The 26,340-nt window shown below is 39.4% G+C and overlaps 1 protein-coding gene across 1 annotated transcript; it reads left to right on the top strand.

Moving 5' to 3' along the window:
* The first annotated feature begins 8,959 nt into the window (after positions 1-8,959).
* LOC142662469 (nicotinamide N-methyltransferase-like) lies at positions 8,960-13,137 on the top strand. Its single transcript, XM_075840674.1, has 3 exons — positions 8,960-9,113; positions 12,150-12,357; positions 12,714-13,137. The coding sequence occupies exons 1-3, from the start codon at positions 8,960-8,962 to the stop codon at positions 13,135-13,137; spliced, it is 786 nt and encodes a 261-aa protein (XP_075696789.1).
* Positions 13,138-26,340: the final 13,203 nt, after the last annotated feature.

Below are 26,340 nucleotides of genomic sequence, written 5' to 3'. Positions count from 1 at the left end.
ATAAGTGATGTTTTCCTTGCTTCTGAGAACATCAGTTAGGGCTGATCAATTGTATCTGAGTACTAAAAGGGATAGAAGTAGGATCGGATTCAGATCCCTCTACTCTCTGCTTCCACAAACCAGCTGTCATTTTAACAACCGGTTAGGGGAAATCGGGTAGAGCCCAACATTGTAGGTAAGGCTTAAAATGTTGTATATCTAGATTTTCAGAACCATTTGATGCAATTCCACATGAAAAGCTTAGCACAAAAAATTTGAATGCTGGAACAGATGGCAGATGTGTGTAGTTAGGTTATTATATCGGAAGGTCAAAAATAAAGGGTGGTTATTTATTAGCTGGGTCAAGGTTACTAATGCATATCTACCGATTGTCCCTGTTTTTCATAGGATTATCCTACAAAACAGTACTCAAAAGGAGAAGGGCTTATTCAAATGAGCCCAAAAATTTAATTTCAGGAAGATTTTGTGGCCATTTTTGGGCAGATCAAGGGTGGAGCTTAAAATGCCCTGCATAAGCTAACTCAAATGTTTGGAGGAACACACAGGAGTATGATCACTAAAAATACGGGAAGTCTGAATATGAGAGGTGGTGAAGCAATCCAATAGAGAACTCAGAGAACTTTCTATGCAGGACTATCATTCTGTTTTTTATATATGGTTATATATATAATTTATTCATGTTATATTTTAAGTTAAACGCTGATATCTGTTTTACATTTTATTTTTATTTTTTTATTTTTATTTTGGGTTTTTTAATTGATTGTTTTTATTTTTTTTTCTTTAGTTCAGAGCGCAGGGTTTAACCCTTTGAAGGCCAGAGTAATTTTCGTTTTTATACTTTCGTTTTTTCCTCCCCGCCTTCCAAAGCTCATAACCTCTTTATTTTTCTGTTGACACAGCCATATGAGGGCTTAATTTTTATGGGAGAAGTTGTTCTTTCTAATGGTACTATTTAATATTATGTGCGATGTACTGGGAAGCTGGAAAAAAATTCAGAATGGGGTGGAGTTGGAAATAAACAGCAGTTCCTCCATTTTCTCAAAGGTTTCGTTTTTACAGCATTTACTATACGGTGAAAATGACACATTATTTTTATTCTGCGGATCAGTATGTTCACAGTGATAACAAATTTATATAGCTTTTGTTATGTTTTAGTACCTTTAAAAAATGTAAATGTTTGAAAGAAACAAAACTGTTTTGCATCACCATATTGTGACCCCCATAACTTTTTTATATTTCTGTGTAAAGCCTGTGTAATGCGTCGATTTGCACATGGAAAGATGTAGTTTTTATTAATACCATTTGTGGAATCTCGAGCATTTCGATCACTTCTTATAAAAAAAATTGTGGGAGTTGAAATGGCAAAAAAAACTGTGATTCTGACATTTTAAACTTTTTTCTCGCTACGGCGTTCACCGTATTGAATAAATTTTGTTATATTTTCGGCCAACATGAAAAGAAAAAAGGTATGGGATGTTTCAACATACTCTCCACATATAGAGGTATTATCTACCAGAAGCATTATTTATAGTTGAAAATATCTCAGTTCGTATGTAAAGCTCCCAACTTAACATTTACGACTATCACGATCTAGGGGTATGTGGACCCACTAGGCCGCTTCGCTGTAGCAGAGTGCCAGCTGGCCAAGTCACAGTCTATACAAAGTCTATACAAATTTCGTAGCACGAGGCTACCTGAGATAGTCCAGACTGTAGCAGAGGCTTTGGCACGGATGGGACTTGATGTGGCAGGTAGCGCCAGACGTGGCAGATGATACCTGGAGAGGCAGATGACAACAGACATGGTGTGTGACAGCAGGAGTGGCAGGTGACACCAGATTTGGTGTATAACAGCAGGTGTAGCGGATGACACCAGAGGTGGTGTATAAAAGCAGGCAGTGCGGATGACACTAGACGTGGTATATAACAGCAGGCATAGCAGATGACACAATATGACTTCAACACTAAAAGGACTTAGGAACAAACAATGCACGGGATACAGGATACAGGTAGGAGGGCATGAGAACACTCGGAGCAGGATACAACTAAGGGGCCATTTGCAGTACGAACATGGGTAGACCGCAACAATGCTCAGGCAAGGAGTGGAAGGTCGGAACCCTCTATATAGTCCAGGATGATCAGGGATAGAATAGGGAACTTTAAGATGTGCACGCGCTGGCCCTTAAAGGTTGGGACAGAGCGCGCTCGCACCCCTAATCATAGGAGGGAGACACTGGCAGGATGACAACGGTCTGTGGTCGTGGCTGTCGTAATGGACAGTGGCGGTCCACAACCACTGCCGTGACAGCAACTCTGTACCAAAGAGCTGTACCGGCTCCATGCAAATGGCTCTGGTGTGTGTGTAAAAGCCCTAAGCCTTGTTTACACTTTGGTTTTTTTCAGATGTATTTCGGAGCATAAAATGTTTGTATTACGCATCGAAATACACTTGAAATATACCTGCAAACAGCTTCATATTAAGTTCATGTAGTTTATATGAGCCATATTCTTACTCTGCTGTATTAAAAAATGTTTCGTAATAAAGAAGTGACATTTCACTTCTTCAAGCCTTTTATAACTGGACTTTTCTCACTGATATCTCAAAGAGCGCTTGCAAAATGAAAAAACACTATGGAAATCGGTCCAAAATTCCTGGATTCAGAGGCTGTTTTCCCTTGAAATCAGCCTCGTATTTTTCAGCCTAAACATATGCAGTGTGAAAAAAGCCTTAAGACAGATCTGGGTGATCAAAATCAGTTAACAGAACCAGTACGAAATACTAACTCAGTTTGGCCTGTAGTTAAAGGGGTTGGATTTTTATTGTAAAAGATGCTAATATTTTCAGCACTTGCGTCCCTCTCTGATGTGGCTCGTTTGTACTTCCCAATTGGTGGGTGGGCCTTCATCCTACCCCATGTTACTATCAAGCAGAGGAGAGCAGAGGATCAACACAGTTGTCTCTCTACCGCATCGTGACTGTGGCCTGCACTACTTTTCGTTTTACTAGCTACTTAAACCTTTCTTGTTTTCCCGGAGCACAAGCCATACTTTATGCTCTGCTTGTAGATGCAGAGGATAGGAGAAGCAGAGGACAGTGTTGTGGTGTCTGTGCATGCACGTCCGCTTGAGAAGAAATCAGCTGGAGGACGTAACTAATGACTGCAGGATCTAAGGCCTTATTCACACGCCGTGTTTGGTCCATGATATACGGACCGCATTTTGGCTGCATCTCTCGGACCGAACACAGTTCAGGGAGCTGGGCTCCTAGCATCATAGTTGTGCATAACGCTAGGTTCCCTGCCTGCCCACGCGAATACAGTGTCCGTACAGCCACACAGCCCCCTAGTAGATAGTAGAGATATGTAATACATGTATGCCCTCTTACAGTTTTATAAATAGTTAGAGCAATGAAACCACACTAGGTGTACACCACCGGAATAATTATGTATATAGTTGCAGGGAAGGGATAGTAAAAAAGTAGTGTGATTAAGTAGAATGTAAAAAATAAAAAAGTTTTATAAATAATATGATTAAAAAGAACAATGTTAAATAATGAATATTCAGTGACAATGACCCCTCACTTGGCACTGGAGACAAATAAATGTCATTATTATTATTTAAGTTACTTATATAGCGCCAACATATTACGCAGCGCTGTACAGAGGTCCTCTTTTTTACTGTCCCCATTGGGGTTCACAATCTAAATTCCCTATCGGTATGTTTTTGGGGTGTGGGAGGAAACCGGAGTACCAGGAGGAAACCGACGCAAACACGGGGAAAACATACAAACTCCATGCAGATGTTGTCCTTGGTTGGATTTGAACCCAGGCCAGGACCCCAGCGCTGCAAGGCAATAGTGCTAACCACTGAAAATAAAAAGTGAAAAAAAAAAAGATTTAGATAAATAAATGTTTTACGTAATAAAACCAATAATCGCCCTGTTTTCCTGATCAAGTCCTTTACAATTAGAAAAAACTGAAAAACAAAAACTAGACATAATAGGTATTGCCGCGTTCATATCGGCCTGACCTAAAAAAATATCATTTTATTTATCCCGCACGGTGAACACCGTAAAAAAAATACAATAAAAAACAATGGCAGAATTTCCTTTTTTGGTCACGTTGTTTCCAAAAAAATTGAATAAAAAGTGATCAAAAAGTCGCGCGTAGCCAAACGTGGTACCAATAAAAACTACAGTGTGTCACGCAAAAAACAAGCCCTCACAAAGCTCCATCGAAAAAAATAAATAAAAGTTATGGCTCTCAGGACATGGTGACACTAAAACATTTTATTTAGAAAAAAGTGTTTTTATTTTGTAAAAGTAGTAAAACATATAAAAACTATATAAATTTGGTATTGCCATAATCGTATCGAACCGCAGAATAAAGTAAACATGTTGTTTATGCTGCACAGAGAACGCCGGTAAAAAATGATAACAAAAATAGTGAAAGAATTTCTGTTTTTTGGTCTCCTCACCTCAGAAAAAATGGAATAAAAACTGATCAAATTATCGCATGTACCCCAAAATGATAATAATAAAAACTACAGCTCATCCCATGAAAATCAAGCACTCACATAGCTCGTCAACGGAAAAATAAAAAGTTATGACTCTTGGAACGCAATAATGCAAAACGACGGCCCAAACTAATTTATATGTGCAGCAGTTCTTCACCTAAAACCCCACGTCATCATTTGCAGCCCCCATTGGTAGACTCTGTAAATGCAGCGGAAACTATGACATTTTGGGGTCTGTGCTACATATGGGGCTAGTGAAGAAGTTAAAGATTAGGCAATACTGGAGTGCGGATATTTTGTACAACACCACAGACACCCTTTTGAAGTGCGACTTCTACACCCAAAAATCTGGCCTGTGTATGAAGTATTGGTTTAAAGCGTATGTCACTATCCATGGGTAATTAATTTTATAATTCATTCTCCCCATTATTACATCATCCTATTATGACCTGTTGCACTCCGCCCAGCTTACATATACCCTGATGTACTCTGCCCAGCTTACATATACCCTGTTGTACTCCGCCCAGTTTACATATACCCTGATGTACTCTGCGCAGCTTACATATACCCTGATGTACTCCGCCCAGCTTACATATACCCCGATGTACTCCGCACAGCTTACATATACCCTGATACACTCCGCCCAGCTTACATATACCCTGATGTACTCCGCCCAGTTTACATATACCCTGATGTACTCCGCCCAGCTCACATATACCCTGATGTACTCCGCCAAGTTTACATATACCCCGATGTACTCCGCCCAGCTTACATATACCCTGATGTACTCCGCACAGCTTACATATACCCTGATGTACTCCGCGCAGCTTACATATACCCTGATGTACTCCGCACAGCTTACATATACCCTGATGTACTCCACACAGCTTACATATACCCTGATGTACTCCTAACAGATTACATATACCCTGATGTACTCCGCCCAGCTTACATATACCCTGATGTACTCCGCCCAGCTTACATATACCCTGTTGTACTCCGCCCAGTTTACATATACCCTGATGTACTCCGCCCAGCTCACATATACCCTGATGTACTCCGCACAGCTTACATATACCCTGATGTACTCTGCGCAGCTTACATATACCCTGATGTACTCCGCCCAGCTTACATATACCCCGATGTACTCCGCACAGCTTACATATACCCTTATACACTCCGCCCAGCTTACATATACCCTGATGTACTCCGCCCAGTTTACATATACCCTGATGTACTCCGCCAAGCTCACATATACCCTGATGTACTCCGCCAAGTTTACATATACCCCGATGTACTCCGCCCAGCTTACATATACCCAGATGTACTCCGCACAGCTTACATATACCCTGATGTACTCCGCGCAGCTTACATATACCCTGATGTACTCCGCGCAGCTTACATATACCCTGATGTACTCCGCGCAGCTTACATATACCGATGTACTCCGCCCAGTTTACATATACCCTGATGTACTCCGCCCAGCTTACATATACCCTGATGTACCCGCCCAGCTTACATATACCCTGATGTACCCGCCCAGCTTACATATACCCAGATGTACTCCGCACAGCTTACATATACCCTGATACACTCCGCACAGCTTACATATACTCTGATGTACTCCACGCAGCTTACATATACCCTGATGTACTACGCCCAGCTTACATATACCCCGATGTACTCTGCACAGCTTACATATACCCTGATGTACTCCGCACAGCTTACAAATACCCTGATGTACTCCGCCCAGCTTACATATACCCTGATGTACTCTGTCCAGCTTACATATACCCTGATGTACTCCGCCCAGCTTACATATACCCTGATGTACTCTGCCCAGCTTACATATACCCTGATGTACTCCGCCCAGCTTACATATGCCCCCACATTATAACTGACACCAGTAAAACACTAAACACAACTACTACCAAGCAAAATCTGTGCTCCAAAAGCCAAATGGCGCTCCTTCTGGGCCTGGCAGTATGCCCAAACAGCAGTTTATGACCACATATCGGGTATTACAGTACTCTGGAGAACCGCTTAACAATTTATGGGGCGTATGTCTCCAGTGGTACATGCTGGGCCCAACACATTGGACACTGAAATAGCGCATATCTGTGGAAAATGGCAATTTTCAATCTGCAACATCCACTGTGCACTAATTTGGGGGTCAAAATGCTCAATACACTTCTAGATGAATTCCTTGAGGGATGTAGTTTCCTAAATGGGGTCACTTCTCGGGAGTTTTCACTGTACTGGTACCTCAGCGCAATGCAACATGGCGTCAAAAACAAATTTAGTAAAATCTCCACTCCAAAAACTAAATTGCGCTTTTTCCGTTTAGACCCTTGCCGTATGTCCAAATAGCCGTTTACAACCACATATGGGGTATTTCCCTACTCAGGAGAAATTGTGTGACACATTTTAGGGTGTCTTTTCTCCTGTATTCCTTGTGGAAATGAAAAATTCTGAGCTAAATCTACAGGTTATTGGAAAAAAAATTTTTTGCATTTTCACGGACCAATTCTAATAAAATCTATAAAACACCTGAGGGCTAAAAATGCTCACTACACCTCTAATTTAATTATTTCAGGGGTATAGTTCCAAATTGGGATCATACCAGGGGAATTTCTACTGTACTGGTACTTCAGGGGCTCTGCAAATGTGACATGGCCCCCAGAAACCCATTCAGCAAAATCTGAGCGGCAAAATCCAAATGGTGCTCCGTACATTCTGAGCCCTGCCGTGGGTCCAAACAGCAGTTTATTACCACATATGGGGTATTACTGTAATCAGGAGAAATTGCTTTAGAAATGTTGAGTTGCTTTTTCTCCTTTATTCCATATAAAAATTAGAAAATTCTGTTTTTAAAAAAAAAAAAAAAGTCTCTATTCATCTTCACACACTAATTCCAATAAATTCAGCAAAACACCTGTGGGGTCAAAATGCTAACTGTACCATTAGAAAAATTCCTTGAGGGGTATAGTTTCCAAAATGGGTCACTTTTGGGGGGTTTCCACTGTTTAGGTCCCTCCAGGGCGTTGCAAACGTGACACGGCACCGAAAACCATTCCAGTAAAATCAGAGCTCCAAAATCCAAATGGCGCTCCTTCCCTTCTGAGCCCTGCTGTGGGTCCAAACAGCAGTTTATTACCACATATGGGGTATTTCCGTAATAGGGAGAAATTGCTTTACAAATGTTGGGGTTCTTTTTCTCCTTTATATCTTGCAAAAATTAGAAATTTTTAAGTTTTTCCAGAAAAAAAGATTTTCATTTTCCCAGACTAACTCAAATAAATATAGCAAAATGCTAACTATACCCCTAGATAAATTCCCTGAGGGGTGTAATTTAAAAAATGGGGTCACTTTTGGGGGTTTCCACTGTTTTGGCACCACAAGACCTCTTCAAACCTGACATGGTGCCTAAAATATATTCTGAAAAAAGGAGGCCCCAAAATCCTCTGTTCCTTTGCTTCTGAGGCCTGTGTTTCAGTCCATTAGCAGACTAGGGCCACATGTGGGATATTTCTAAAAACTGCAGAACCTGGGCAATAAATATTGAGTTGCATTTCTCAGATAAAACCTTCTGTAGTACAGAAAAAACATTTATTACATATGAATTCTGTAAAAAAAAAAATGAAATTTGAAAATTTCAACTTTACTTTCCTTCAATTCCTGTAAAACGCCTAAAGGGTTGAAACACTTTCTGAATGCTGTTTTGGATACTTTGAGGGGTGCAGTTTTCAAAATGGGGTGTTTTATGGGGTTTTCTAATATATAGGGCCCTCAAAGCCACTTCAGAACTGAACTTGTCCCTGAAAAAAATAGCTTTTTGAAATTTTCTTAAAAATGGGAGAAATTGCTGCAAAAGTTCTAAGCCTTGTAACATCCTAGAAAAATAAAAGGATGTTCAAAAAACGATGCAAACATAAAGTAGACATATGGGAAATGTTAATTAGTAACTATTTTGTGTGGTATAACTGCCTGTCTTACAAGCAGATACATTTAAAATTGGAAAAATCATAATTTCTTCAAATTTTCTCAAAATTTTCGTGTTTTTCACAAATAAGCAATGAATTTATCGACCAAATTTTTTCACTAACATAAAGTACAATATGTCACGAGAAAACAATCTCAGAATCAATTGGATAGGTAAAAGCATTCCAGAGTTATTACCACATAAAGTGACACATGTCAGATTTGAAAAAATGGGTCTGGTCCTCAAGGCCAAAATGAGCTGGGTACTCAAGGGATTAAAGATCATTATTTCCCTATGTGATTTTATTATAACACAAGTTCCCATGACCGGCTCATGAATATAATAAGTCATCATGTGATAAGTTATTCTTAGTAACACACTTTGTAAATTGAATCCTGGTAATTATATAAAGACCTTGTGCCCCGGTCTAGAGGTAGTCACCCCGTCTGTGATACAGGAGTAGATGATGGATTCCAGTCCCCATAAGCTCTATCATGTACATGACTTTGATTCCAGACAATCTCTGGAGCATTACTTTTCAGATAAATCTGACATAGTCTTTGGAGAGGACTTCTTGAAATTTGTCATTGAAAATCTCAGACAAGTTTTCACTGTGGGTATGTATCCTGATTTTATTACTCCTAAGATACATTGACATGTATATTATTCTATTTTTAACTGTATATAAACAATTGTAAACAACTGAAAACAAATTGGTCAAACTTGTTTTTTGGGATGTGGGGGATCAGAGAGGGCAAAAATACTGCCCCAGTCTTAACAACTGGAAAATCACAGGGAGCAGAACAAAGTCCTAGTCATTGTATATGATGAAGAATATTGGGTGTCAGGGTTCAGTAGATTCATTGTTTTCCCTTCTCTTACTACGAGAACCCTGGAAAACTTTTTGCAGTTCTATGTTTAACGATAGATCACAATATTTTGATAAAGTGCACCAATAATCATTTTCTGCTCATAATAATATTTTTCCATCATTCTCATATTTAGAGGATATTCTTATATTTGGATAGAGTTATCTCTTTCTTTCTTACATCAGACTACACATGAATGACAGCTCGGCAGGGTTGTTGATTGGGAGATTCTACACAGGGTCAGGTCCAGTGACGTCACAAGTACTCAAAGTATAAAGGGGGAAAAAAATCAGCATAGGGTGGATCACGAAGAAAATGTGGAAAAAAAAAAAGCTAAGAGGGCAGCACCTATGTATTACAGACAGTAAAGGTTCTAGAAATCAGAAACTATAGGTGCTCTAAGTGAAGTTGTAGCTATATGGTTCATTAACCCCTTGCCGACATCCGCTCGAGTGCGATCCCGCACATTTAACCCTTTAAATTATGTGGTCTACAGCGACTGCAGCATTTAAATGACTAAATACAGGGGGGCGACCCCGGTAACGTTCCACCGCCCCCCACGGTGATATCAGGGGGTGCCGTTTGTTAGCATGGCAGCCTGGGGTCCTGATGAAGGCCCCCAGTTCTGCCATCTCTGTACTTCTATGAAGCCTTCCGGCAGGGCTTCATAGAAAACTGTCAGTATCACGATAAACTGCAATACATTACAGTATATCGTGCAATCGATCCAGTGATCACTGGTTCAAGCCCACTAGGGGGGCAAAATTAAAAGTAAAAAAAAAAACTTTTCCTACTATCCACCATGCACAACGTAATTTTTTAAAAATATTAACATGACTGGTATCAACGTGTCCGTAAAAGTCTGAACTATTACAATATATAATTATTTAGTCCGCACAGGGAACGCCGTATAAAATTTAAAATGGCAGTAATGCTGTGTTGTTGCCACTTCATCTCCTCCTTAAATGCAAAGTGATCAAAAAGTCTCATGTAGCCCAAAATGATACTAATAGAAACTACAGCTCGCCTTGCAAAAAAATAAGCCCTCATTCCGCTAAATCGACAGAAAAATGAAAAAGTTATGGCTCTCAGAAAATTTATTTTTAACATTCAGCTTTTTCATTGTAAAAGTAGTAAAACATAAAAAAAACATAATAAATTTGGTATTGCTGTAATCGTATTGACCCGCAGAAAAAAGTTAACATGCTGTTTTTAATGGTGAACGACGTAAAAACAAAATCACCCAAAATATTGAGGAATCGCTGTTTTTTTCCTATTCTACCCCATAAATATTTTTTTTACAGTTTCCCACTAAATAATATGGTACAATAAATGGTGCAGTGAAAATCTACAACTACTCTCGCAAAAAAAAAAGCCCAAAAACAGCAATATTGATTAAAAAATAAAATAGTTACGGCTTTTGGAAGGTGGAGAGAAAAAACAAAAGTTAAAATATGAAAAATGGCTGCAGTGGGAAAGTTAATGAATGGGGGACCTGATTAATCCCTTCGATCCACAGCAATTTTTCGTACTTCACTTTTGTTTTTTCCTCCCCACCTTTCAAAAGCTATAATTTATTTTTTTTCCATCGATATAGCCATATGAGGGCTTGATTTTTTGCGGGACGAGTTGTAAATCTTCAGTGCACCATTTTTTGTAGCATATAATGTACTGGGAAACTGGAGAAAATGTCTTTGTGGGATGAAATGTGAAAAAAAAAACAGTGATTCCTCCATTTTTTGCGGGGTTTTGTTTTTTGGCATTCAGCATGCAGTTAAAAGGACATGTTGAGGTGTGACCAAATGTTCAACAAACTTCTGACATGTCATAGTAACATGTCAGAAGTTTTGATTGGTGTGGGTCTGAGCACTGAGACCCCCAGAAATCGCTAAAATGAAGCGGCAGAAGCGCTCCGGTGAGCACTTAGCTTTTTCCAGAAAGCTGAATCAGCGGAATACGGCCTCATAGACTTTCTATTGAGCCCGTACTCCGATACATCGATTTCCGGAAAAATTCTGTGGGTCAATACGGTTACAGCAATACCAAATTGATACCTGTTTTCATTTACCGAATTGACTGAATGTAACTATGTTTTTGGTACATTATTTACAAATTTGGGGCCCCTCTTGTGATTTTGCCCAGGGCCACACTTTGCCGGCCCTGCATAGGACTTCTGAGCCTGCATGTATGGTTTGTTGAAGCCCCATACCTATAACTTCCCTTGGGACAACTTTTCTGGTTTCTGTGTGTCTAGTGTGGTGCCTTAGAATATGCAATCCAGCCAGGTGGGTCTAGCACCTTTCTTCTTAATTTACATTATACAGACTATACTACACAAGGGCCCCCATGTTTGCTTTATGTTCTACTTTTGGTAATTCATTCTACATTTGGATTCATGAGTTGCAGCCCCAAAAGGTAAACAGCTACACCCCTGGTTATTGAGGACACATTGGGTGACCTATATACCTTCCCATCAGGTGAGAACCTCTCTATTAAAAATCTATTGAAGAGTTTTGGATTGTTCTAGTTATGGCCCCATGAGCCTCCGTTCTTTTCTTTCCTCTTACTACAGGACCTCAGATGATTGCAGTCTTCACCTTCTAAAATACATGTGTCATCCACCTTTGAGGATTATTACATCTCTTTTTAAGATTTTTGGGTATTGGAAACACAATGTTTACATAGTTTGCTAGACTTGATACAGACATATGTCCTTGTTTATACACAAAATTTATGAGGATTTAACGTATTGGATGTTTCAATAGTCAAAATGTTTTTCTGCAGGTCATATTAATGGAGACATCTTGATTGACCTCAGTTCTGGTTCCGTTGTTCATCATCTATATTCAGCCTGTGAGTTTTTCAAAAACATCCTTGTGCTGAAGATCAATAACAGATGCATCATGGAGCTGAAGAGATGGGTGGACGACCGTACGGGAGCATTTTATTGGGGCCACACATCAGCACTTCTTCAAGAGAAAGAAGAAAACAGGTGACGTATTTGTCCAAATATCAAGAACGACTGACATTGTGATTGTTGCTTCTTATACAACAGATATAATGGGAGTTGGGACATAGATCCAGGAAAAGGTTTATTCTGTTAAAACTCAAGTTAGATGTAAAAATTCTATTACACACTCAGAAAAATGTTCTTATTCATAGGGGGCAATCTTATACAAATTAATGCTGGAAAGTCACAGTATAAGCCTGACACTTGGTGCATCAGTCTTAGATTATTTCATGCTTTACCTCTAGTATTGCAAGTCAATAGTCCAGTGCTAAGTCCTGAGCCACCATGTTGGTGTTGACTGTGGGACAATCACTTTCCTTGTCTTTTTTGTTTCCCAGTGATCAGTGTCAGGACCAGGAAGCGAAACTGAGATCAGCCCTTCAACATGTTGTGAAATACGACCTGGAGAAAGAGAATATGACAGACCCACTGGTCTTACCACCAGCCGATTGTGTCATCAGTGTTTGGCTTCTGGATATTATCAGCAAAGATCAAGATGATTATATCAGATATCTGAGGAAGTTCTCTAGGTTGCTAAAACCTGGAGGACACATTATAATAATTGGGGTCTTAGGTTCAACATATTTTACAGTTGGAAAAGACAAGTTCCATGTTTTCACATATGATGAGAGTTTTGTCCGGAAAGTTCTAGTTGGAGAAGGTTTTTTCATTGATTACTGTAAGGTCAATGAGAGAACGGCTGTCAGTGACCTAATTGACCATAAGGCCGTCATATTCATTGCAGCTCACAAGGAGAAGTAGGTTGATCCTAGATAATATTGTAGAGACCGAGTCTGATCATCTGGGACATCATGGGAGTCTGAAATCTTGGTCACGGTTGCTTTTTGATTGTTATTCTGTTTCGTATCTGCTTTATATAAATAGTGTAATAAAGTGAATAGAGCATTTAACTGTTTGTGTCCTTGACTTGGGGGGGAATTCTCTATATGTTTTTCAGACCTTGATTTATGAGAAGAAATTTACGAGCTTTATGACAAAACAATATAATAATCCACGAGGCTTTTTCTCTATGATCTCATTTACTTAGATAATTTTTAGAGAATCCTGAAATTTGCTTAATTTGAACCTTGTACACAATATAATTGTCTAAAAATAATTTTTACTAAATTATCACCTATCCTGTAAATAGGAGATTTGTAAATTAATGAGATTTGTAGCTCTGAAACAGGAAAATGAATCTCCAATTTCTATAAAGATATAATATCAAATGATTTAGCACAGAACTTTGGACCTTTTTAAATTAAAAAAACAAAAATGGTTCATGTGTGAACATTTACTTTATAGATAATCGGGGGAATTTATTAAACATAATACATCAGTTTTACAGCGTAAACATTTTTTACAGTTTGCGTAAAAAAGTTTTTGAGCAAAAAATGTGTGACTTTTGTATTTTTACTCCAGTTCCACCATTTTTTTAATACAGTGGGCGGAGTTTAGGGGAAATGGATGGGGCCACCAGCGGTCTTACACATTAGTACAAGTTTACGTCAGAAACTGTCGTGAATTATAACGCAAATCTTTCCCAGCTCGCATCTAAAATAGATTTCAATTTCTGGCACAAGGACAACCAGAGATGTTCCTATTTTATTAAATGCTGTGCAGCTCTTATAAAATTAAGATTATTTTACTCCAGCGCACTTAATATTAGGCTTGTCATATAAAAAGCCAATCTTTGTTAATTCCGTAATTATCTGTTTCAGATTTTGCTGTTCCTTACACTTGTTTAACCCCTTAAGGACACAGCCTAGTTTTAGCCTTAAGGCTCAGAGCCCATTTTTCAAATCTGACATATTTCACTTTATGTGGTAATAACGTCGGAATGCTTAAACCTATCCAAGCGATTCTGAGAGTGTTTCCTCGTGACACATTGGGCTTCATGTTCGTGGTAAAATTTGGTCGATATATTCAGTGTTTATTGGTGAAAAATTGCAAAATTTAGAGAAAATTTTGAAAAAATAGCATTTTTCAGGTTTAAATGCATCTGCTTGTAAAACAGACGGTTATACCACCCAAAATAGTTACTAGTTCACATTTCCCATATGTCTACTTTAGATTGGCATCGTATTTTGAACATTCTTTTATTTTTCTTGGACGTTACAAGGCTTAGAACATAAACAGCAATTTCTCATATTTTTAAGAAAATTTAAAAAACTTTTTTTTAAGGTACCTGTTCAGTTCTGAAGTGGTTTGAGGGGCCTATGTATTGGAACCCATGATAAAACACCCCATTTTAAAAACTAGACCCCTCAAAGTATTCAAAACAGCATTTAGAAAGTTTTTTAACCCTTCATTCATTTCACAAGAATTAAAGCAAAGTGGAGGTGAAATTTGAAAATTTCATTTTTCTTGCTGAATTTCAATTTTATTAAAAAAAAATTCTGTAACACAGAAGGTTTTACCAGAGAAATACTACTACATATGCATTGCCCAGATTCTGCAGTTTTTATAAATGTCCCACATGCGCTCGTGGACTAAAACACAAGCCCTAGAAGAAAAGTAGTACCTAGTGCATTTTGAGGCCTCTTTTTTTATTAGAATATATTTTAGGCAGCATGCCAGGTTTGAAGAGGTGTTGAGGTGCCAAAACAGTAGGAATCCCCCAATAGTGACCCCATTTTGGAAACTACACCCCTCAAGGAATTCAAATATGGTTGTTGTTACAATTTTGACCACACAGTTTTTTCACAGCACCTATTTGAAATGGGCTGTGAATGAATTTTTTTTTATTTTTTCCAATAAGATGTCATTTTTTATAAAAATTTCTTATTTTCACAGGGAACAAAATACCCCATTTTGTTGCCCAATTTCTCCTGAGTGCGGCAATACCCCATTTGTGGCGATAAACTGCCGTTTAGGCCCATGGGAGGCCTCAGAAGGGAAGGAGCGCTGTGTATTCTTTGGAGTGCAGATTTTGCTGTATTGGTTTTCGGGTGCCATGTCGCATTTGCAGAACCCCAGAGGTATCAAAGCAATAGAAACCCACCAGAAGTGACCCCATTTTGTAAACTGCACCCCTCAAGGAATTCATTTATGGGTAATATGACCATTTAGACACCATAGTTTCTTCACAGAACTTATTTTAATTGGGCTGGGAATTAAAAAAATATATATTTTTTTCCAATAATATGTCGTTTTAGCTCAAAAATTCTTATTTTCACAAAAAATAAAATACTACATTTTGTTGCCCAATTTGTCCAGAGTGCGGCAATACCCCATTTGTGTTGATAAACTGCCTATTGGGCCCATGGAAGGGCTCAGAAGGAAAGGAGCGCTATTTGTTCTTTGGGGTCCAGATTTTGCTTGATTGGTTTTCGGGTGCCATGTCGCATTTGCGGAGCCCCAGAGGTATCAAAGCAATAGAAAACCAACCAGAAGTGACCCCATTTTGGAAACTACACCCCTCAAGGAATTCATTTATGGGTGTTGTGACCATTTTGACACCGTAGTTTTTTTACAGAACTTATTTGAATTGGGCTGGGAATTAAAACAAAATTAATTTTTTCCAAAAATATGTAGTTTTGGCTGAAAATTTCTTATTCTCACAAGAAATAAAATACCCCATTCTGTTGCGCAATTTGTCCTGAGTGCAGCACTACCCCATTTGTGGTGATAAATTGCCGTTTGGGCCCATGGGAGGGCTCAGAACGAAAGGACCACCATTTGGCCTACTGGGGATTTTCTAGTGCGAAGTCATGTATGCAGAAGCCCCTGAGGTACCAGTACAGTTGAAACTCAAAAGAAGTGACCCCGTTTTAAAAACTACACCCTTAAGGCATTCATCTAGAGGTGTAGTGAGCATTTTGACCGGATACATACACCCCATAAACTGTAATGTTGGTTCTCACGGGTACGACAATACCCTACATGTGGCTGTTATCAGCTGCCTGGGCACGCAGCAGGGATCAGAAGGGAAAGATGAGGGGGATAAGCTGTGCGGAGTACATCAGGGTAAGTAAAATTTGGGTAAATTATAAACCAAGTGATGTATGATAAATTTGAAAACACTTTCATACAGAGCTCTGGTTTTTCGGGACACGTGTCACATTGATATATTGTGTCATCCCTTATCGCCCTCTTATAGCAGACTTTGCACCTCTTTTGACTTTTTCCCTTTTTGCCAGTTTGGGGAACTTCTCCTGGAAAGTGTTGCCCTGGTACGATGCGTGTGGCCCCGCTTCCAGAAGTACTTATTTTCCATAAAGATTAGGTTCTTGATAATCACCTCTTGAAATTACAGGAAAGTTCCTGTCTGGCCTGTACATCGATGTAGCACGTACACATTGTACAAAGCCATCGGTATAATGTGCACGGCCAGCTTCTTATACCACACCGCATGGCGCTGTAGGGCTTCAGGTTTGGGGGTCTCTGTACTGGTACCTCGTACTAGTACATGGGTACTGGTGTAACATCTCCCTTGTTTTGTACTTGACACACAATATGTTGCTGCTAGATTGTGCCCTGCTCTCACCCCTTCTTGTTTGCCCAAGCAGAGTCTTAGGGAGGCCTCTCAGATTTCTTCTATCAGTGCCGCATGACTTCTGGAAGCGAGGCAGTTGAAGAGTGGGACACTGGTATAAACATTATCCAGGTAGAGGCAGTTGAAGAGTGGGACACTGGTATAAAAATTATCCAGGTAGAGGTGGTAACCCCGGTCCAGCAGTGGGTGCACCAAATCCCACACAATTTTTGCATTAACTCCCAGTAAGGGGGGGGGGGCATTCTGGGGGCTGAATACTGGTGTCCTTCCCTTTATATATCCTAAATCTGTAGGGATACCCTGATTCACTCTCACACAGCTTATACATCTTCACGCCATACCTTGCCCTCTTACCCGGCAGGTACTCGCGGAATTGAACCCTCCCTTTAAAATCTACCAAGGACTCATCAATAGAAATACACGTCTCGGGGGTGAATGCTTGGGAAAACCGGGCACTGAAACGGTCTAATAGGGGTCTCCGTTTATACAAACGTCAAAATTGGGGTCATCTCGGGGTTGGCACGGCTCATTATCAGTATAATGTAAGAAGCGAAGTATTGCCTCATTTATTTATTTTTTTAGGTTCCAGTTCAGTTCTGAAGTTGCTTTGAGGGGCCTATATATTAGAAACCCCTATGAAACACCCCATTTTAGAAACTAGACCCCTCAAAGTATTCACAACAGCATTTAGAAAGTTTATGAACCCTTTAGGTGTTTCACAGAAATTTAGAGCAAAGTAGAGGTGAAATTTACATATTTTTTTTGGTCAGAAAATCCTCTTTAAACCATTTTTTTTATAACACAAAAGGTTTTATCAGAGAAACACAACTTAATACGTATTGTCCAGATTCTGCAGTTTTGAGAAATATCCCACATGTGGCCCTAGTGCGGTAATGGACTGAAGCACCGGCCTCTGAAGCAAAGGAGCACCTAGTGGATTTTGAGCCCTCCTTTTTATTAGGCACCATGTCCGGTTTGAAGAGGTCTTGTGGTTCCAAAACAGTGGAAAACCCCCAAAAGTGACCCCATTTTGGAAACTAGACCCCTTGCAGTTTTCATGGGATGCATGCAGCTTTTTGATCAGTTTTTATTCTATTTTTAAGTGGCCTGGTGACTAAAAAAACGCAATTCTACTATTGTTTTTTTATTCTATTTTTTTTACAGCGTTCACCGTGCGCTATAAATTATATATTCACTTTATTCTGCGGGACGATACGATTACGGCGATACCAGATGTTTATAGTTTTTGTATGTCTTATGGCGTTTGCACAATAAAATACGTTTTGTAAAAAATCATTCACTTTTTGTGTTACCTTATTCTTAGAGCCATAACTTTTTTATTTTTCCATCAATAAAGCAGTGCGAGGACTTATTTTTTGCGCAACGAACTGTAGATTTCGATCAGTACCATTTTTAGGTACATGCGACTTTTTGATCTCTTTTTATTCCATTTTTGGGAGGTGAAGTGACCAAACAATTGTGATTCTGGTACGGTTTATTATTATTTTCATTTACGGCGTTCACCGCGCGGGATAAATAACGAAATAATTTTGTAGTTCAGGCCGTTACGGACGCGGCAATACCAATTATGTATAGTTTATTTGTTTGTTTATATATTTTTATTAATAATAAAGGACTGATAAGGGAAAAGGGGGGATTTTTACTTTTATTACTTTTAAAACTTTTATTTTCTTATTTTTACAAATCTTTTTTTAACTTTTTTTTTACTTTATTACTTTGTCCCACTAGGGGACTTGAGGGCAGGAGGCCCTGATCGCTATTCTAATCCACTGCACTACATGCACTACTTCGTCAGGACCCACTAGACTTCCGTCGATGGCATAGCCGGACGCTATTGTATCGTGTAGCAGGCTGGCGATTGTAACTTAACCTCTAAAAAGCCGTGATCACTATTGAACACAGCTTTTTAAGGGGTTAATCAGTGGGGACACAGCCACCGGTCCCCGCTGTAGGAGCTGCGGCAGCTGCTGTTCGAGACAGCAGCTTTCACAGCTCCTGCATGTGTCGGGAGGACGGACGAAATGGCCGTTACTCCCGCAACGTAATAGTCTGTCGCTGAGCGCAAACGATACAGTTAGCGCGACGGATTATTAAGCCGCTGAGCGCGAAGGGGTTAAGTAGTTGTACAAATATTCTATTAGGTAATTCTGAGTTAATATAGTAAGAACCCTGTTCACAATCCTGTCCTGTCCTGCACTACACAGACAACACACTGATATGAATGGGCACTGTGCAATGCTTAATTTCACCTGTGGTGGCGCTGCAGGGAAATGAAACACATACTGCAGGTTTCTCATATATTACAGCTGATCGCTGGGGTCTCAGCATAGACAATTTGTGTTCTGCTTATTGTTACGGGACCCTTCTGACAAGTAGGGATATTTCAAAAGAGAGAACCCCTTTAATATATACAGCCAGCACATAACCATCATTTGATTAGAATAGGATTTTACTCTGAATTTCATGTTAAGCATGTGGTTAATTTGTTGTTATAGTCCCTTTGTTTTTGGAATCTGTCCTTGGTCTGATAATAGTGCCGGGAACTAGTGTGATCATCTGGGAAATCATGGGGTATTATGAGGCTTCTGGATATTTGCATTATAATAACATTGTGATAAAGATAAACATATAACATATATCTGTTTGTTTTCCTTGAGTAGATCATTGTTACTTGCCTGCTCCTTAGCTGAGGTATTAAGAATCTTGATTTATAAACCTTACATTCCCCTTGAGTCTAAGACACAGAAAGTTACAATGAATAGACAAAAAATATTAGCTGTTTCAAACAATGTAATTTGGAGGTTGAAAAGAGGTATAAGAAAAATATATTGCAACATAAGTCACACCTATTTTTTACAGGTCACACCCTCTTTACTAGGCTTTCCTCACCCGTTCAGTGCTATAAATGTGCCTTGTATCCCCTTATTTATAAAATATAGTGCAGAGAAAACATGAAGCAGTTGCCTATAACAACCAATTAGATCACAGCTGTACTTTTCCAGGGCAATGATAAGTGAAATCTAAATGTTGCTATGTCCAACTGCTGCACCAAAAATAAACTTAGTACAGTTATATAGCACCTGAACCAATCTCCTTACAGATATACAGCACCAGAACCAATCTCATTACATATATACAGCACCAGAATCAAGCTCAGTACATATATACAGCACCAGAACCCAGCTCAGTACATATATACAACCCCAGAATCCAGCTCGGTACATATATACAGCACCAGCAACAAGCTCAGTACATTTATACAGCACCAGAACAAAGATCAGAACATATATATATTATCAGAACCAGAAGTTCACTACATATACAGCACCAGCAAAAATCCAGATTAGTACAGAAATTATTTGCAATACCAGGTTAACTCAGACAGTAATTTGTATGGCATGGAACTACAGCTCTAATCATGGGCTGAACAATGGTAAGAATTTGACTAACCCCCTAAAGGCAGTGTCACACACTACCCACTGAAATTGGTGCCAGTTACTGTGCCCTCTGAAAATACAGCACAACACACACACAGTGCCCCCTGAAGATAGAGTCTGTCTATGCGCCCCCTAAAAGTGAAGTGGCACACACTGTGTTCCCTGAAGATAAAGAACTATACACACAGTGCCACCTGAAGTTAGTGCCACATATTGTGCCTCCTACTGTTAAAGCCACACACATAGCGCCCCCTGAAAATACAGCACCACATACACAGTGCCCCCTAAAGATTAAGCGACACAATTTAGCAACCGGAAAACAAGTAAATAAAACATAACTGTTCCCGTTCCCTTGCTTTAATACAGCGATGCAGGCCTGAAATCTTTTAGTCAAGGGGAACAATGCTTAAACTAGGTCAGCAGTGCGATTAGGTCATTGCACCATCTGTATTACAAACAAAGCTGATAAGTGATGCTTTCCTTGCTCCTGAGAACACCAGTTAGGGCTGTTCAATTGTATCTGAGTACTAAAAGGGATAGAAGTAGGATCAGATTCAGATCCCTCTACTCCCTGGTTCCACAAACCAGCTGTCATTTTAACAACCGGTTAGGGGAAATCGGGTAGAACCCAACATTGTAGGTAAGGCTTAAAATGTTGAATATCTAGATTTTGATGCAATTCCACATGAAAAGCTTAGCACAAAAAATTTGAATGCTGGAACAGATGGCAGATGTGTGTAGTTAGGTTATTATATCGGAAGGTCAAAAATAAAGGGTGGTTATTTAACTACTCTACGACTGGGTCAAGGTTACTAATGCATATCTACCGATTGTCCCTGTTTTTCATGGGATTATCCTACAAAACAGTACTCAAAAGGAGAAGGGCTTATTCAAATGAGCCCAAAAATTTAATTTCAGGAAGATTTTGTGGCCATTTTTGGGCAGATCAAGGGTGGAGCTTAAAATGTCCTGCATAAGCTAACTCAAATGTTTGGAGGAACACACAGGAGTACGATCACTAAAAAGACGGGAAGTCTGAATATGAGAGGTGGTGAAGCAATCCAATAGAGAACTCAGAGAACTTTCTATGCAGGACTATCATTCAGTTTTTTTTATATATGGTTATATATATAATTTATTCATGTTATATTTTTAAGTTAAAGGCTGATATCTGTTTTACATTTTATTTTTATTTTTTTATTTATATTTTGGGTTTTTTAATTGATTGTTTTAATATTTTTTTCTTTAGTTCAGAGCGCTGGGTTTAACCCTTTCAAGGCCAGACTAATTTTCATTTTTATGCTTTTTCCTCCCCGCCTTCCAAAGCTCATAACGTTTTTATTTTTTTGTTGACACAGCCATATGAGGGCTTAGTTTTTATGGGAGAAGTTGTTCTTTCTAATGGTACTATTTAATATTATGTGTGATGTACTGGGAAGCTGGAAAAAAATTCAGAATGGGGTGGAGTTGGAAATAAACAGCAGTTCCTCAATTTTCTCAGGGGTTTCGTTTTTACAGCATTTACTATACGGTGAAAATGACACATTATTTTTATTCTGCGGGTCAGTACGTTCACAGTGATAACAAATTGATATAGCTTTTGTTATATTTTAGTACCTTTAATCCCTTCCCGACATTTGCCGTATAGGTATGCCATGGAAAGCATTGACTTCCCGCAAATTGCTGTACCCATACGCCGAATGTTTGGCACTGGCTCTGAAGCTGAGTCGGTGCCATCATCGCCGGATCTCAGCTGTATCTTACAGCTGACATCCGACTGTAACGGCGGGGATCGAAATTAGCTTCGATCCCCGCCATTAACCCCTGAAGTGCAGCGCTCAAACGCGAGTGCTGCACTTAAGGTGTTTGCAGCTCATCGGAACCCCAGCAATGAAGTTGCCGGGGTTCCGGGGGCTGCAATGGCAACTGGAGGCCTAATACTGGCCTCCCGGTCTGCCTAGCACGGAAACCGGTCAAGATCCGCCCGGCAGCGGAGCCTGATCGGCTTCCGTAGCCGCTGGCAAGATGGCGCCGGCTCAGGAGCTGATCCGGCGTCATCAGTAGTGGAAGTCAGCTGTATGTTACAGCTGACATCCACCTGTAATGGCAGGAACCGGAGATAGCTCCGATCCCTGCCATTAACCCCTTTGATGCAGCAATCGAAAGCTATTGCTGCATCGTAGCGTTTACTAGCAGATCGCCAGCCCTGACAGGCAATCAGGACTGGCGACTGCTGTTATGGCAACAGGAGACACAATGGCCTCCTGCTCTGCCATTACGGAAGCCGATTAGGCCCCGCCGGGAGGCGAAGCATAATCGTCTTGCTGTCAGTGAATAACTGACAGATCTAATACATTGCACTACGTAGGTAGTGCAATGTATTAGAAAAAAATAAATCTGACAGCTGGACCTTCAAGTCCCCTAGTGGGACTTGAGAAAAAGTGTAAAAAAAGCATAATAAATTGTAAAAAAAAGTGAAAAAGATAAAAGTTTGAAAACAATAAAAGTTTCAAGTAATAAAATAAAACACAATCCCCCTTTTACTCTTATCAAGTCCTTTATTATTGAAAAAAAAAAATAAACCATACGTATTTCGTATCGCCGCGACCATGACGACCTGAGGTATCAAAATTTTATATTGGTTATTGCACGCGGTGAACAGCATAAAAAAAACGTTAAAAACTATACCAGAGTTTCAGTTTTTTGGTCACTTTGCCCTATAAATATAGGAATAAAAAGTGATCAAAAAGTCGCACGTATTCCAAAAATGGTACCTATAAAAACTATAGCTCGTCTTGCAAAAAACAAGCCCTCATACAGCTGCGTCTACAAAAAAATTAAAAAGTTATGGTTCTCACAACTTGGCGACAGAAAAAATACATTCTTTTTACAAAAGTAGTTTTATTGTGCAAAAAGTTGTAAAACATAAAAAAGTCCTATAAAATAGGTATCGCCGGAATCGTACTGACCCGCAGAATAAAGTTAACATCTAATTTATAACGCATGGTGAACGCTGTAAAAAAAAAAAAAAAAAAAAACAATACCAGAATTGCGGTTTTTTGTTTACCTGGCTTCCCAAAAAATAGGATAAAAGGTGATCAAAAAGTCGCATCTACCCCAATGGTACCAATAATAACTACAGCTCATCCTGCAAAAAACAGCCTTCATACCACTACGTCTATGAAAAAATAAAATTAGTTATGGCTCCAATAAGTCAGGAAATAAAAAATATGCAGTTGTGCCCGAGGGGAACATTTCTTCTGTTTGAAGAGGCGATTTATCAAGGACCTAAAATTAGGGAACCAGGAAAGGGAGGGCCCAAACATATCCGCTGGAAGCGACGGTGCCCGTATTACACCAGGACAACACTTTCACAGCAAAAGTCCCCAAACTGCAAAGGTGCGGAGTGTGGACCAAAAGGGGGATAAGGAAGGACGCCATATATCAGTGCGACACCGGCCTGTGCGGAAAGGATTGCTTCACAGCGTAACACACATCTATGGATCATTTTATTGTTTTTTTTACCCCATTATTATATCATCCTGACTATGCCCCTGATGTACTCTGCCCAGCTTACATGTACCCCCACATTATAAACGGGAAACACCAGCAATACTCAAACAAAACTACTACCAAGCAAAATCCGCTCTCCAAAAGCCAAATGGCGTTCCCTCCCATCTGAACCCTACAGTGTGCCCAAACAGCAGTTTCCTTCCACATATATGGCATCGTCATACCCGTGAGAACCCTTTAAACAATTTTTGGGCTGTGTGTCTCCAGTGGCATAAGCTTGGCATGACATATTTGCCACTGAATGGTATATCTAGGGAAAAATATACATTTTTAATTTGCACCATCCGCAGAGCATTAATTTATGGAAAAGACCTATGGGGTGAAATGCTCACTACACCCCTTAACAAATGCCTTGAGGGGTGTAGTTTCCAAATTGGGTCACTTCTCAGCGGTTTCTTTTTATTATTTCACATCAGAGCCTTTGCAACTGTGAACCAATACTTTGTAAATCGCCAAATTAGGCCTCAATTTCGCATGGTACGCTTTCAGTCCTGAGACTGGTCGAATGTCCAGGCAAAAGATTAGGGTCACAGGTAGGGTGTTTCTAAAACCAGGAAACACTGCATTATAGTTAGAGGGCTGTCTTGTTATGGTGGCACAAGCTGGGCACCACATATTGGCATATCTATGGAAAAAATCCCATTTTCACTCTGCAACATCGAGTGCACACTAATTTCTACAAAACACCTGCGGGGTTAACATGCTCACTACACCACTAGGTAAATAATAAACCAGAGAAAGAGAGTCCGTATATATCCACATGTAAAAAGTTTTTATTACATAACTTTATTAATAAATACACAAAATTACAAAGAAGAGAATCTAAAAATGAGTCATTGACTAAGTCACAAATATCAATATTAAACAAAATATTTAATCACGTCAAAGTATACAGTTTATGTTGATAATCGAAATTGCTCCTATACAGGGTACATCTATAAAAAGTAATAAGATGCAAATGCAAGAAGTACAGCAGACCAGACCGTTAGACCACTTGCCTAAGAAAACTAGTGTTCCTAAAAAAGAAGCAAGTGTCCCTATTGATCCAGTAAATGCACTTACCCATAATTTAAGGAGAATCGTGTGACCCAGAGTATGGAAGTGCGCCCCGACGCGCGTTTCGCTTGTAGCTTTCTCAAGGGGTGCCGGTGTTATGGTTGTGCCTAGTTTAAGTAGTGGTCTTCACTGTCCTTTAATCATTCTAAGCCAATCAGGCGCCGGTACAAGCGGCGCCTAACTGACAATGGTGACGCCCAGGGATGACGCGCAAAGATACACTGCCGATGAATGTCAATATCCTACTGCGCATGCGCGAGTCCCGGGACGCGTCACCAGGGAGACAGCGCAGGCGCAGAACCAGAAAGACATTCAACGGTCAGGAATCGGCGTCCCGTCTACTTAATCTGTCCCAATAACCCTAGCAGGACAGTAAGTATGTATATATATATGAAAGGTGATAGATAGAAAAAACTCCCCCAACTACAGCTATCTTCATGAGTCCATTATACCTACACAACTACTCACTCTTATAATCGGTCTAAAATGGTGCCATCTAGTGGATAAAGTGAGAAATAAAAGAAATAGCTAAATCACAAAACAGTGCATTGTGAATAGAGTTAAGATATAAATCTTATTAAATGTGTGCAAATCCAATAAGGAAGTATTATTTATACCTGATTAGTAAAACAAATAAATAATTAAATAAATACATATTGTAAGTGCATATACATTGAATAATAAAATAATTTTAAATGTATACAGTGAATAATAAATGTGGTGTAGTCATCAATTTCATCAATCAGATGATATGACCATAAAGCTTAATTTACATTAAATAAGAGACGACCAGTGAATAAGGCAATACAAAGTATGCAATAAAAGTGTACGAGTGCATATTGAAGCACATAAGGGATAAATACATAATAAAAAGTGAAAAATAAAAATAATAATAATAATAAAAATAATGTGAACAACAACAAAAAATCACAATAGTGTCATCACTAAAAATAGATAGTATAGGTACATATATGCATATAGATTATAATAAATTTCATTAGTAATAGAAGATATTGGGTAAAAAATACTACGGAGAGTAAGGATGGAGTAAAAGCTTCTTCCATTCATGATTCGTCCTGGACTTCACGTAGGTGGCATGTATATAAGACAGAGACACCAAACTCTAATAGGTATTCAGATCTAGGCACAATCTAAAACAGAACAGAAAGCACTTTAATATCAAATTAAAAAGGTTAAAAGAATAAAAACCGGTAGAGATATCACAGGAAGGCTGCAAAACTCAAGTTTTCATTTAAACCCATAGGTGTCATGGTGTTCAGAACTGAGATCCATCTGCATTCTTTTTGGGCCAACATTGTCTTCGCATCTCCACCCCTGACACCACAGTGTACCCGGTCAATCCCCCTAACCTTAAAACTC

The sequence above is a fragment of the Rhinoderma darwinii genome, chromosome 10 (assembly GCF_050947455.1).
Source record: "Rhinoderma darwinii isolate aRhiDar2 chromosome 10, aRhiDar2.hap1, whole genome shotgun sequence".
NCBI classification, from domain to species: Eukaryota; Metazoa; Chordata; class Amphibia; order Anura; family Rhinodermatidae; genus Rhinoderma; species Rhinoderma darwinii.
Note: the sequence above shows the minus strand (reverse complement) of the source record. Positions and strands in the feature narration are given on the sequence as shown.

Bases quoted from the DNA above. Each gene is read 5' to 3' on its own strand.
- LOC142662469 (XM_075840674.1), top strand. From the start codon at position 8,960: ATGATGGATTCCAGTCCCCATAAGCTCTATCATGTACATGACTTTGAT. The intron at 9,114-12,149 runs GTATGTATCCTG...GTTTTTCTGCAG, and splicing joins CAGACAAGTTTTCACTGTGG to GTCATATTAATGGAGACATC. The intron at 12,358-12,713 runs GTGACGTATTTG...TTTGTTTCCCAG, and splicing joins CAAGAGAAAGAAGAAAACAG to TGATCAGTGTCAGGACCAGG.